This window comes from Platalea leucorodia (genome assembly GCF_965183815.1).
Source record: "Platalea leucorodia genome assembly, chromosome: 7".
Lineage (NCBI taxonomy): Eukaryota > Metazoa > Chordata > Aves > Pelecaniformes > Threskiornithidae > Platalea > Platalea leucorodia.
The window spans coordinates 61,249,349-61,262,934 of record NC_138829.1 but is presented as its reverse complement, the minus strand read 5'-3'; the positions used below and the strand labels follow the sequence as shown (position 1 = coordinate 61,262,934).

General features: G+C 35.2%; 1 protein-coding gene across 5 annotated transcripts in view; it reads left to right on the top strand.

The window, feature by feature from the left end:
* The window catches only part of SBF2 (SET binding factor 2), a 326,647-nt gene that overhangs the window by 167,331 nt on the left and 145,730 nt on the right, over positions 1–13,586 (top strand). For all 5 annotated transcript variants that reach the window (XM_082317789.1, XM_082317787.1, XM_082317788.1 and 2 more), the window contains 2 exons: positions 9,394–9,507; positions 11,164–11,274. In XM_082317789.1, the coding sequence (XP_082173915.1) occupies positions 9,394–9,507; positions 11,164–11,274 (225 nt within the window). The remainder of the gene's footprint in view (positions 1–9,393; positions 9,508–11,163; positions 11,275–13,586) is intronic.

The window sequence follows — 13,586 nt, the reverse complement described above, 5'->3', positions numbered from 1 at the left end:
ATTATTAAATCAAGATCATGGCTTTTATGCGGGTATAATTATTTCAGTATAAGTTTAGCTGCAGTGGTATGATTCTGTGTGTGTAGACAAGCCATGAAGTAGATCTGGTCACCTGTGGGTTTGGTTTAGTTCAGTACAGCAGATTGTAGGCAGGATGCAGATTTGTCTTCTGGAGGCAGTCATCTAAGTTTATTTTAACTGTTGTACATGTGTTAGAATTTATTGGATACATGCGTTTGTATAATCTGAAAAGTAAATAAAATGAATTGATGCTGAATGTTTTTTGGCCTTTGATTGTTAATAAACCAGCTAAGAGTGTATTTGGCTGCAAATAAGACCGGCAGAGGCTAAGTCACATGGAGAGAAAGGGATCTATCCCAAATGAGCAATTGGCACGAGATTACTAAAGCAAACTTCAAATAATTTTTCTTAAAATAAGAAATCATGCGTGGTCTCTAAATCTTCTTTGCTGGGCAGTTAGTAGAAAAACAACAGGCTTGCTTAACTTGGCACAGTTTCAGTGCAAAATTTTGCATAGGGCAAACTGTTTTTGACAGTTACAATGAAGTCCTAGAGTGAAAGTTTTGTAATGAGAGATGTTCTTTCTCTCTCTAGGACTGGATGAATTAATAAAAGTACAAATCTAATTTTGCTTTCTGTTCACATTTGATTTCCTTTAAGTTTCAAATAATGCCTGCCAGCTTCCACCTTCAGAAGGGTAAAGCTACATCTAATGCTTTGTGTTTTCTAACTTTTCTATTAGTATCAGTTAAAATTGATTTTCTTCACTCTGACATGACGATAAACCTATTTTTTCTCTGCCCAACATTAATCAGAACTAAATGCACTGACTTCAGTAGCATATGCCCCCGGAGTGGAGATGTATGGTCAGCATGCCTGGATTGTCCTCGTGTCTGAAAATGAGTGGCATCTCTTACCAAAGGCAATTAATTCGCAGAGCTGCCTGCCACAGTGGTGGTTCAAAGATCCAGAAGAACATAGTGATCCAAGTGGGGCGAGTCAGAGCCAATGTAAGTGAAGACTGGATGGACAGCTGACAGTCTTGGAGAGTGGGATAACAGTTCAGAGTTGCTTTCTCTAGGAGCCTTCAATGTTGGAGATTTGATGAATGGCAGATTTGGGCATACATATTCAAGTATTAGGATGGCCATATCCAAGTTCTGAAGATGGGGGTGAAAACACAGGAGAGGAAGGATAGTTACGGTTCATGTGCCCTATAATTCAGCTGCGTATTGATGGAGCAAATGCTAATGTGTTCTCAAGCTGTGTAAGTTCCTTAACATCAACTACATTCAGTAGTAGGGAGAATTTTTTTGGACTACGTTGGTAGGTCATTTTCATCTTTAAAAATTGACTTCAGTTCCTAATGTAGATTTTGGCTAGATTGTTATTTTTAAGTTAAATGTCAATATTTAGAAGCAGAGCTGACATCTTAAAATAATATGATTGTTGTGGCAAAAGCAGGTTCATAAAAGTTCAAAAGGAAACCTTAAAGTTTGAGGACTAGACCAGAGCAATGAATATCTCTGTTGAATAAAAAAAGAAGGTTAATATGAGTGAAGTTGGCTGCTGTCATTTGTTTTCATGGCTGCCACATCTGTTGCCTTTAAATGAGTTGCGGTTTTTCACTGAAGTAGCACAAAAGCAGTCAACTTTTTCTACTAAAAGTTTTACCATAATTTCTTAAGCTAAAATTGTGGCTTACACAAAAATGTCTGTTTATGTGCTGATTTTCCACATGCAACGTTTTAAACACATCCGGTGTCAGCCAAATGTGGCTGACAGTAGAGATCTTGTATTTGCAGTAGGTTTCGTGAAAATGGGTGGGTGGGAAGCAGAAAGATATGTTTCATAGTCCACTGCCACATGAGGGAAAACCTGGAGTGTGAGATCAGCCCTTATCAGATATCAGGTAATCCACAAATGTTTTTAACTTCGACGTAAATCTACAGGAAATTGAATTAATTCATAGCTACAAAGAGCTATTTGCTTGTTATGTGGATGCTGTAATTGTTTTTCTTCTCTGTTCCACATACCTGAGACCAAGGCTGAAACCATGAATGAAATTAAGTCAGTTTATATTTTAGATTTGTATAAATGCGGGGTTTTTTGTGTCCTTAATATTTGTTCAGTCAGAGAGAAAAGAAAGAAGGGAATCAAAAATAAGTCTGTAATCACTTAATTGATTTTTAAGTTTTTTCTGTATTTAATAAACTGTCTGACTCAGGCTTAACCTTGCATTGGTACTTTTTCTCTGTGTGTGCTCTGGGTATCAGAAGAGAATTAATGTGTTCTTGAAGCTATTAACTGCCAGTGAACAATAAATAAGATACATTCAAATACGATACATTAAATACTTGGAAGAACATAAGAGTTACCATTTTGGGTCAGAAAGAAAAGGCATCTTGCATAGTATTTTGTCTCTGTGGATGGTTAGGAGTGAATGTCTAGGGAACATCAGAGGAACAGGGCATACATAATAAGTATCTCCATGAGTGGTCCCTCCTCTGCCTCTGAAGTCCAAATACCAACTGAGCCAAATATGCCTGGTGCGTATTTAGTAACCTCTCTGAATTTCGTTAACTTGTCCGGCCTTCTTATGACCCTCTATGCATTTTTATTACTACCATTCTGTAGCAGAAGAATTTCTTAAGTTAACCCTTGCATGAAGAGCTACCACTCTTTATTTTGAACATATTTCAGTTAGCATGCTGATTATGGTGGTGGTTGGTTTTGTTGTTCTTCCTTGAGACTAACTGTGAATGACCAGTTTACTTTGGGTTTGGTGTTTTGGGGTTTGGCCTGATTTTCAGGTGCCCAGTTTCTATGTGAGATTTTTGGTGTCAGCAGTAAAAAGTGTATGAAGAGTAAAACTAAGCAATAAGAAAAGGACGTGATGCAAAGGACTTTCAAACAGTTTTGCTATCGGTTTGATTGGTTGAACTTTTTGTCACGTTTCATGCAGCGTTATGACTTCTGTTTGGCAAGCCAGTACACAATATAGCTCCAATGAAATTTCTCTCACGCTCCTTTGATGCTAAGCAGGGAAACTAAACACTTACACTGTTCTCGGCCTTACAAGATGTCATAATTTTCAACTCTGAATATATATTTGAGATCTAAAGCAAACCAAATGCATTGGGCAGAAAATGTCTCAGGACTACTTCATATTCACCTTTGTACCCGCTTAAGTTTTGCTGAGTAGTGCATATAGTGCGTACTGAAGAAAGAAGGGACACCGATGAAGTTTTCAAATGGTATCAATCATATGTCGTTAAGCCAAGCCTGTGCACTCTGTATTGTATGCTTTCATAGACTGGCAGTGTTCATTACATTCCCTTTAACGTCTCCCTGGACAGACTGGCATAGGTACTGAATTGGGAAAGCTACATGACTGCTTGCTCCATTAGAATGTGTAAATCATTTTTCCACAGTACCCTGTGTGTAGCATATGAACAAAACATTTAATGTACATTTCCCTTTCAAGGAAGTTTTTGCTCTTGATCAACACCAATTTGATTGATGAAAATATGCCATATTTTATTATTAAAGTTATTCTTTGTTTATATTTATATTGTTTTATTCTTTGTTTAATACTTGAAATTTTCTTCTAATACCAGCCTTTCAAACTCTTACCTTATTAAAGTCTACTTGATAAAATGCTGCAAACTGTGCCCAGTTCTTACACTTTTTATAAATGTAGGGGGAGTTTTAATGCAAAAGGACACCAATTTAAAGGAAAACAATACCTTATTTAGTAATATGTTTATCAAGCCCCCAAGTATACTATTTTAACTGCCTCTATTAAAAATGTATGAAACCTTTTTCTAGACTGTGGATCTGGGACATCATGCCCGATCTGTTGGTAGGTAATTCCAGTTGTCAGTTACCTTCCTTATTAAAAAATGCTTGAATAATTAGTCTAAATTTGTCTAGCTTGGGCTTAATGCCATATACATCCCTTGGCTAAACTGAGGAACAAATTGTTCTTGGAAAACAAGCAAACAAATAAATAGCAGAATGATGATAAACAGTGCTGATCACAGTTAATTTCTCTCAACTATTGGTTATCAGTCAGGGGATTAATGCTGATTTTTATTTTTTTAGTTGGTCATGTGAACTTTTATGATTTTGTGAGGTTTTTTTCAAATGCTTGCACAAATGCATTTATTAATTCAGCTACTTTTATTGACCAAGTTCGTAAAGTGATGCTGTTAGTTCAATTAGTTGGTTATTGTACATCCCAGTTTACCCCAGCGCTTTAGGTCACAAATATGATAAATGGATGCTTCTCATGATATAAGAAGAAAGGCAAACACTTGAAATATATGCACTCATGCTCTCTCTTGTTCTGTATTCTCGTTTATGTAAGAACCTATGAAACTCATTACTATGTCATGTCAGGAATTGTGTATATATATTTTTAGTGTAGATGTGGGTGTGTACATTCATTAAAATACATGAAGAAAAAAAAAAAAGAGTTTAAGAATATATTGGTCTGTGTTAAATGTACAGGGGACGCAGTTTTTTTGGCCAGTCTCTTGAGAGGCCACTTTACAGCTATAGGAAACAGGTTGAGCAAAGTGAAATTGCATCATATGTCCTTCAAAAGAAGTTTCACCACTTTCTGAGTTTGTTTATTATATATTATTTATGCAGGAAAAGGGGGGGGGAAGGACAAGTAAACAAATCAAACACCCTGCTGTAAAACCAGATAAGATTTTTCTGTTTCAACTTATGATACATTCTCAACCATGTTCTACTTACACAATAAATAAATGCTTGTTTAATTGTATTTTAAAATTTTAAGAATGTAATTCTGTATCTAGTTTTAAAATTGGTTATCTTGATTTATTCCTGTAGTTTTTTCGATCTCATGGGACATAAGTATTAACATTCATTACTGTGATGTTGCATCTATGTTTTTGTGACATATGATTATTGAAAATTTGTTTAAGAAATATCTAAATTTAGCAGTTTGGCAATGCTCTTTCTTCAAGAGATGCAGTGGGGGCTAAAAGAAAAAAGGCAGTCCTTATAAAAACAAAGACTGCTACGTACCTTCCATGTTTCAGATGCCCAGACTGTCACAATCATATATATGTGAACAAGGAGCCCTCACAATGAAGATTTCTACAAAGACAGTTTTGCTTAGCTGGGGGATTTTGTGGATAAGAAATTCTGTAGTGAACATATTAATAATTGTAGTATCATCTGGTAGATTTTGTAAACAAACTGCTCTATGGATTTGAGTCAGCCATAGTTGACAGATCTCTGCACTTTTTTCTCCTTATAACTTTAGAAACCAAGTCAAGATGCAGAAGAAAAGAGGATTCTGGGTTTGGCAGGCAGGGAACAGGACCCTGATGGGCTTCAGTCAAACACAGATATAATTACAGGGGACCAAATATTTTAAGTGTGGTGAAATCATGTATAATCACAGGTCATCATACAGTTCGTTTCATTAATATGGTTAGATCAGTGTCTGTTACCTATTCCTTAGCCTACTGAAGAGCTTTTCAGAACTTTATTAATCTGATGTTAAAAAAATCATTTGTTCATTTCCAATCTAAAGGCACAGATATTTCTGAATTAGATTTTAAATGTGTATCACCTTTTCAACTAAATGGATCTTTAAGCACCTGGAACACTGGTTCGCTCTCTAGTGGTACATTTTTCTCATCTCAGCTGTTTTCAAAGTCTGCTTGTATGTAGAAGGAAAAAAAAAAAAGGAATCTCTTTCAATATTTAAGTGAAATTAAGAAAATTCTTATTCTTTTCTACCGTAGCATGAAGGGCTGCTAGCCAACAGTCTAGATGAGAGATATCAGGGAAGGCCCGTAGATATGTACCAAATACCATTATCATCTTCTTCCAACCAATATAAGTGCAAAGGGAAAACTATAATAATTAACTAGATTTTAAAAAATAAAATTAAAATAGCAGTATTATCTTCTTTTTTAACCCATTTAAACTCATCTTTTAGTTTATGTATCGTTAGCAAGGTTTTCCTTAACATCCAATTATTCTTAATTTAGTTGTAAACTGAATGCTGTATTTATAAAATAAAAATGTATTGAGGAGGAAAAAAAAACCCAACAAAACATCTCTTTTATTTTATTAGTTTTGATTAGAGAATATTTTTTCCTTAGATGAGAAAGGGGATAAAGAAAGATGAAATGTGCATGTGTCTGAGCAAAAGTGTAACTAGAAAGAATTAAGTTTGTGGTTTTACCGCTTTGTATTTAGTATTGCTTCAGAATGCTTGTGCTGTTAATACTTTGCTTGAAAAGTAGGTTAAAAGTCATGTGTTTGAAATGATTATCTACTTAGTCTAGTGACTCCTAATAATGTGCCTGTGTGCCTGTCAGAATGTTTAGCCGTGGAAGAAACACAGCTAGTCACATTACATTTTTCTGTAAATCTTTTATGAAGTAGGAGAGTGTTTTTATAGTGTAAATGATTTATCAATTCAATACTGTGCTGCTATTGTGCCCTTAAAGTTTTAAATAAAATCTAATTAAGAATTAATTCAAGACTCGATCTGAAGTTGAGTGGATTTTATGAAAATCGCTTTTTATGGAAACCTCCTCCCTGTCTATGCACCCTGAGTTTTCATTATCTTATTACCATGTGAATCTAGAGAAGCTTCCATATTCCCTTGCTTTTAGAAATGTAGAATATGTTTTAATTTCATTTTCTCAAATGTTGTCAGGGTCCACAGTTTGTCAGATAGCCAGAATCTGTTCTTTATGCCTAGAATTCATAATTGCTCTTTAGAAGAGTTGATAAAATAAACTTTAGTTGATTATGTGTTTAGTGGTGTATAACTGCTAAACTATAATTTAAAAATTCTTCTTGCATTTTTGAGGGCAGGGGGAGGGAACTGTAATTAATGTAAAAACTCTCCTTGTCAACATTATAATGGATGGAAATAAGTGAACATGTGTGGGACATGTGACTGTTGAGTTATTGTGTTTCTCTATTAATTTGTGAATCACGATTTTAACCTAGAAATGAGATGCAAACTAGACTAAGCATGTACATTATGTGTGTATTGGTTGCTGCTTAGGTAAAGGATTAATGTACAAAGCCAAGTATACGACCATATGTGTATATATATTGCTGTGCCAATTGTTTTTACTTTGGTATGCAAACACTATACATATCTCTTAACTAAAACAGCTTGGTTAGTAGAAACATAAGGACTCTCTTTTTAAACCATTTTTTTACTTGAATACTGAATTGGTTTTTAGATAGGAGGCTGTCCTCAGGTCAGGAAGTTCCTGAGGTGCAGATTGCTGGAGACAAGGAGAAGGCACTGGAGGAACGGCCTCACTAAGCCTGCCCTGTGCTCAGGGGGGCCTTGGCACCAAGACAGGGTACTAAGCTACAGATGAACCTTTTGTGTGACTCAGTATAGCGATACCTATTTTTTTTTTTTTTTTAATCTTGCTTAGACAAGGGATGGCATAGCATAAGTGAATACCACCTAACTTTTATGACCTGAAGAATCACAGTGGCAGTTTTACAGGAACCCCAGAATCTCATTTAGTTTGTATATAAAAAAGTATCAAAATATTTTATAGCATTTGTGTCTCCTCTGGTATACATATAAAAATTTACATGCCCTTTTTTGTCTATGTAGAAATACAAATAGAGCACCAAGGTGTATGTGCACACACACATACCTATATACCTTATTCTTTAGGGGGGTGTGTGAGAGAAGTGCTTTAGCATAGGCTGACACAGAACTTGAGTGTGGTTGAGCAGCTTCCAAGAGACACATGCACCGTGTTCAGGACGCAAGCCTGAAAGGCCAGGTCTGACTTTATGGGTAACAGGGCAATGAGCAGAGGCTCTAATGTAGATACCTTCAACTGTGGGTCAGGTTAGGAAGTAGCTCTTTCTTACCCTACAGCTCTCAGGGCAGCTTCTAGCTGATACCCAACTACTGGACCTTTTCAGAGTGACCTTTTCAATTCGGTGGTAGAAATGAGGAGGGCATTTATATAATAAAATGCAGGTCTTGGTGTGGAGGCAAAAACGATTAAGTGGTTCACAGATGATGACTGCTGCCTGACAGCTAATGTCTTCAGCTGCCACCATTTGGGTCTGACAAAGGCACACAGGACTGTGCAGGCAGGACTGGACAGGATAGGACTGTTATTATGTATTTTGTTTCAGTAGAAAGTCATTTAGGTTAGTTAAAACAAGTGCTTTTGAAGGAACCTGTTTAGTGTCCTACTAGAAGAACAACTGTGCTGTAGGGCGGTGATCTCCAAACTACTTTGTGCACCCCATGACTAAAATTCCCACCTGAAGCTTATTGTAACTAAACATTTTTCATAATTAAAAGCATTTATTAAGTCAGCTTTTTAAGTACTTCTAATATTGTTTTAACTGCTTTTATTTGGATACATGCGTTTGCTTAAAGTAACCATACATTCTGAATTGAGGTTGTGAAATAAAGCTCATGAACTAGCAGCATTCCTGGCATTTAAGATAATTTCTATCAGGTTTCTTCCATTTAGTAGAAAAGTGATGTTGGATTTTTTTTTTTTAATAAACTGAAATGATGACTAATAACATGACGGAAATAGAAGGTGGATATTTCATGTTGTCATATGGAAAGGGAAGTAACTTTTCTCGTATTCTTAATTAAGATAGTGATTTTTGCTTAGAAGAATGCTCGGTCAGAGGAACAAATGAAATACTTAGAAATTTGGTGGGTGGTGTGTGGGTGGAGAGAATTACATGCAAAAATTGGAAAGCACGGACTTTCTGTCACTTGAAAACTTAATCAGTTAATAAATTTGTCAAAGAATGTGTGGAATTTTAGAAATTAAATTATTCAGTGACATCTTTAGTTTTGTCCATGAGTAATAATAAAATATTTGTGATTGAATAGTAAGCACTGGCAAGGAGGTTATAGCAAGTTACACAATATCATGAACAACTGCAAGTTTATCTGCATTGTACTTTTCTCTCTCTTTTTTTTTTTTTTTTTTTTTAAACCAGAAACTTAGTGATTCATAAGTTTGAGGGATTTTTTGACAACTCTGAACTAGTTTTCGTGTGAAGAAATTCCTTTAGATTCCAAATTCACTGGGTCAGTCTGGAGATTACTTTATAGATAATTTTAGCTGTAACATTAGTAGAAATTCTGTAAGAAATTGAATTATATGGGTAGCACAACCAAACATTCTGGAGTTGGGATGTGCTCCTGTTAGTTGACTTCATTACGAGCTTGAAATAATGTGGTCATTTTCTTTTCTAAAGTTCTGAGAAATGTTAACTTTTTGTAAGAATGCTAACATTTCAGTTTGGGGTTTCTTTCTGCTTATTAATTGAAGTGTTTCTGTTTTCAAGGGAACAAAAGAAATTGAAGGTGAAGAGGAGTCTGGTTTAATTCCACCTGCAGAAGTATTTGCTCCTAAGAGTCTGGTATTGGTGTCCAGACTAGATTATCCAGAAATTTTCAGGGTAAAGAACTTGCTATTGCCATTTATAATATATGTCAGCAGACAAATCTGTTTTTAATGAGTAGCAGTGACAGTATGTTTGATTTAAAACATCTCAGGATTGATTTGGGAATTTAAAAACAAAAGTAGGCTTAGATTGAACTGGATAAAATTCAATGTCTATGACAGTAAATAGCCCCTATAGGTTGAAGCAGTGCTTTTTTACCCTCCAAGCAGTTTTAAATCTACATAGAAGATGAAATAGAGATTTTTCTGGGCTCAAGTCACTGTATAATGAAGGGAATTATTAGGACAAAACCAGACTTGCTCAGGTGAAAACAACACATTGACAATATTTGATTAAATATATAATGGTAAATTAATGGCAAAATCCTAGTTTTCCTCCATATATAAGGCAAAATGTCAGAGCCTCTTCCAGATCAAATTAAGATGCATGACACAGATTTAGGATCTTGGATTACTTTCAGCTGATGAAATATGGCTGATCTGAGATAAATGAAAAGCTTAAATTTTTATTAAGCTAATACATATTAAGAGAAACAAATATAGTTCAGTTTACAGATCAAGGGAGGAAATCATTCACAGTTAAGTTGTCATTAGACATTAAGAATGACTGTACCGAGTGAGATTAGAAGTCCACGTAGCCCAGCATTTTGTCTCTGATAGTGGCCTGTAGCGAATGCAGAGCAAAGTGTGTAAGAATAGGGTAGGCTGTAGAAATAATTCCGCAAAATACGTTCCTAATTCAATATGAATTATAGTTAAATGACATCCTGAACCAGAGATGTCAGTTGTGTGGGTTTTTTCATATAATTTGTCCAGTTTCTTAATGCTCAGATTTTACAACAACCCGTGGCAAGGAGTTTCACAGCTTAACTATGTGTTATATGAAAAATTACTGTTGGAATTATTTCTAAGAAGAGAATTCCTAAAATATTTGCTGAATTATCAAAATTACAGCAGTTAAAAGGCACCAAAAGGATGCTGTGGAACAAAGTTATTTATTTCCTATTTTCCAAAGGCTTCTTAAAACGCAATGTTAAATCATCTTACATTAAATTATTAGTAAAAATGATAAAGCTCTATCTGTGATTTCTCAATCAAAACTGGATCCATATAAAAAATATGGAAATGCTGAAGTGTTAATATACTGTTTGTTTTAAAATTTATTTATATTGAAATAATAAAATAAAGAATGTAAGTTAAATAACATATGGAATTGTTGACCCTTGATGCTAGCCTCAAAAGCTCATTGATTCATATGTGTGCTACTCTGGAAACCAGTCAGGTTTAGGTCCATAGAATTCAAAGCACAGATGAAGCCATGTTGATTTTATAATTTTTAAAAGTAACTTGTAGTAAAACACTTTTTGTATAATGAACAAAGCACAAACATTAAACATTTAATTTCTTTTGAATAAGGAATATATCTATACCTGCCAGCACATACATCCCTTCTAAATAGCCAAGCTATTTTTTTTTAAATGAATGATTGCTTCTATAGCAAATCAATTTGTCTTCAGTTGGAAAGTACTTTGCTACATTAATAACTATTAAGACACACTTATTTTAAAAAAAATATATCTATAGATCTTTAAGTAATTTGACATCTGCCTTCCCTGTGTAACAGTCTAATGTATTTTGTCTACCTTTCTAGGCTTGCCTTGGCCTCATCTATACTGTGTATGTGGACAGCCTGAACGTGTCACTGGAGACTCTCATTGCAAATCTGTGTTCATGCCTTGTCCCTGCTTCTGGAGGGTCTCAGGTAAATGGAAAAAAAGGGTATTTTCCCAGTTAATTTAATTTATGAAGAAAACAAAAAATAAATTCTTGAAATTTTTCTGAAGAAAAAAGATCATAGTTCAGCTGAGTGCTTTCCCTGTGGCCTGTGAGTGCTTTCCCTGTGGCCTGTCTTCTGAAGACAGCAAAAATTCCATTCCAGGATAAGGTCAAAGGGTTAATTTTGTCACTGAGTTGGCTTTTTACAAGGCACAGTAACAAATCAAGCACTTTGTATAAGTTTAGTTTTTAATAATAATGTGTGTTCAGGAATATTTCTGCTTGCTACAGATTTTTTTAAAGGCTTTTTTTCTTTGCCATTTTTTAACATGTCCTTCACTTTGGTTCATTTACTTGTGTCTTTTCCTTTATGCAGTTCAGGATTCCACTGGTCTTTTCTTTGGTAACTCTTTTAAATTTCTATTTTCATAAAATTTTTAAAAAATGCTAAAAAAGTAACTTGGATGTGGTTTTCTCAGAGGTAATTAAATATTCTGGGTTGCCCATGCATTCAAAAATAAGAAAAAAATTTTCCAGCAACTACGCTTCTTTCTGCTTTTTACCTATGCTTTCTGTGGGCAGAAAGTCAGGTTTGCATGTTGTACTTTAAATAAATTATTCCTATACATTTGTGGGTTTCTGACAAGCCAGTTGGGTCTTATTTGCTTGGCCTTTATTTTATGCTGTGACACTGCTGCAAAACTGTAGTCCTTATCATGAAACATACCTGGAAACTATGTACGCAAATGGCAATATTTTAAAGTTGATTTCATAAACATTTTCTCACACTTCCCACCCACCCTATGGATTATCAGCCTTCTTGGAATCCTACAAATCCCTAATTCTTTTCTGTTTTTCCCATAGCCCTGGCTGCTTTGTAATTTCTCTTAGTGCTGTAAGTGGCAAAGTGTCCTCTCAGCTTTGTCAAGATCTATCTTGCTGCTCTGCAGGCAACCACATCTCTGTGTTTTTGGATCCCAAGCCTTTTGGTTTTGAAGAGGAGTAATTAGATGGTATCTCCCTATCAGAAATCCTTTTTTCCAGTGGTACAGGTTTTGGTGATCCACTTGAACTTCTGGCTCCTCTTCTATCCTCTTTTTTTTTTTTTTTTTTTTTTTTTTTTTTAACCCCCATACATAAATAGAGCTTTCCCCAGTGGCCGTTTCCTCTGCTAGAAGAGGGAGGAAAATTCATGCTCCTCTGGCTATTCTCCCTTCTGCTTTCTGTCTTCAAATAAAATGTTCTTTCAGTTCAAACTTAAATTCGCTAGTGTCAAACTACCATTTTAATCAGAAATTAAGTTCTTCTGTTTTCTTTCTTAAGCTTCATGCTTCCAGCACTAAATCTGAATTATGTGTCTTAGAATGCTTATCTCCAGAAGTCCTTGAGGAGCGGCCCAGGTTATTCATGTGTCCACTGTTGAAATAATCAACTGCAAAATTAGTTATTGACCTGCATCCAGGTCTGCTGCTAAAGTGCTAGGGAAAAGTGTTTCTGCTACGGCTCAGGGACTTGGTTGATTTTACTGTGGAGTAAAAATCAAAAATTTTGGTTTCAAACGTCTGTGCAGCAACTAGAGCTTGCTACCTTCATACATTCAACATCTTTGGTGCCGTACAGAGTGGAGTTATACCACACTTACTGCTTGTATAGAAACACCCCCCACCCCGTGGTAGTTAGTGGTTAGGGGTGACTGCTTGAAATCACCCGCCGCTTGAATGTCATGTGGGTTTACTCAGAGGAAAGCAAGATTATTTTGCAGTTACAGTGCTTTTTGGGATGTGATACACAAGTGCATTCCTTTCACTCCCATTTCCTGCCTCCCTCAAGGGAGGTATGTTCTTGTGCTGGAGAGGTAACCGAAGTTTTAACTCTAATATGCAGAGTGGGTACATAGGAGTAGCAGAAGTGTCTTCTTCAATACCCATATATTACAAGTCTGTTCATACTTAAAACATACATGCAGACAGTAGATATCAAAGAACTTCAGTTAGAAAATAATACATATTTTTTTTAATTTGAATGGGTTTTAAACGGTTTGGTTTTTTCCTGGAAGGTATTTTAATATATTATGAAAAACTTAATATTGAATGCCTTCAAAGCCGTAACTATTTAACTAATTTAGTGGAAATGCAAGGAAGGCACTATCATACTATACATTCAAGGAGACATATCATTGTCCTCAAATTATATTTCAGATCTCTATTGGTCAATTCAATTATTCTTACTGACTTTAAACTTCTGTATACAAAATAAATAATTTTTGCAGGATGAATCACTTATCTGTATGACAACAGA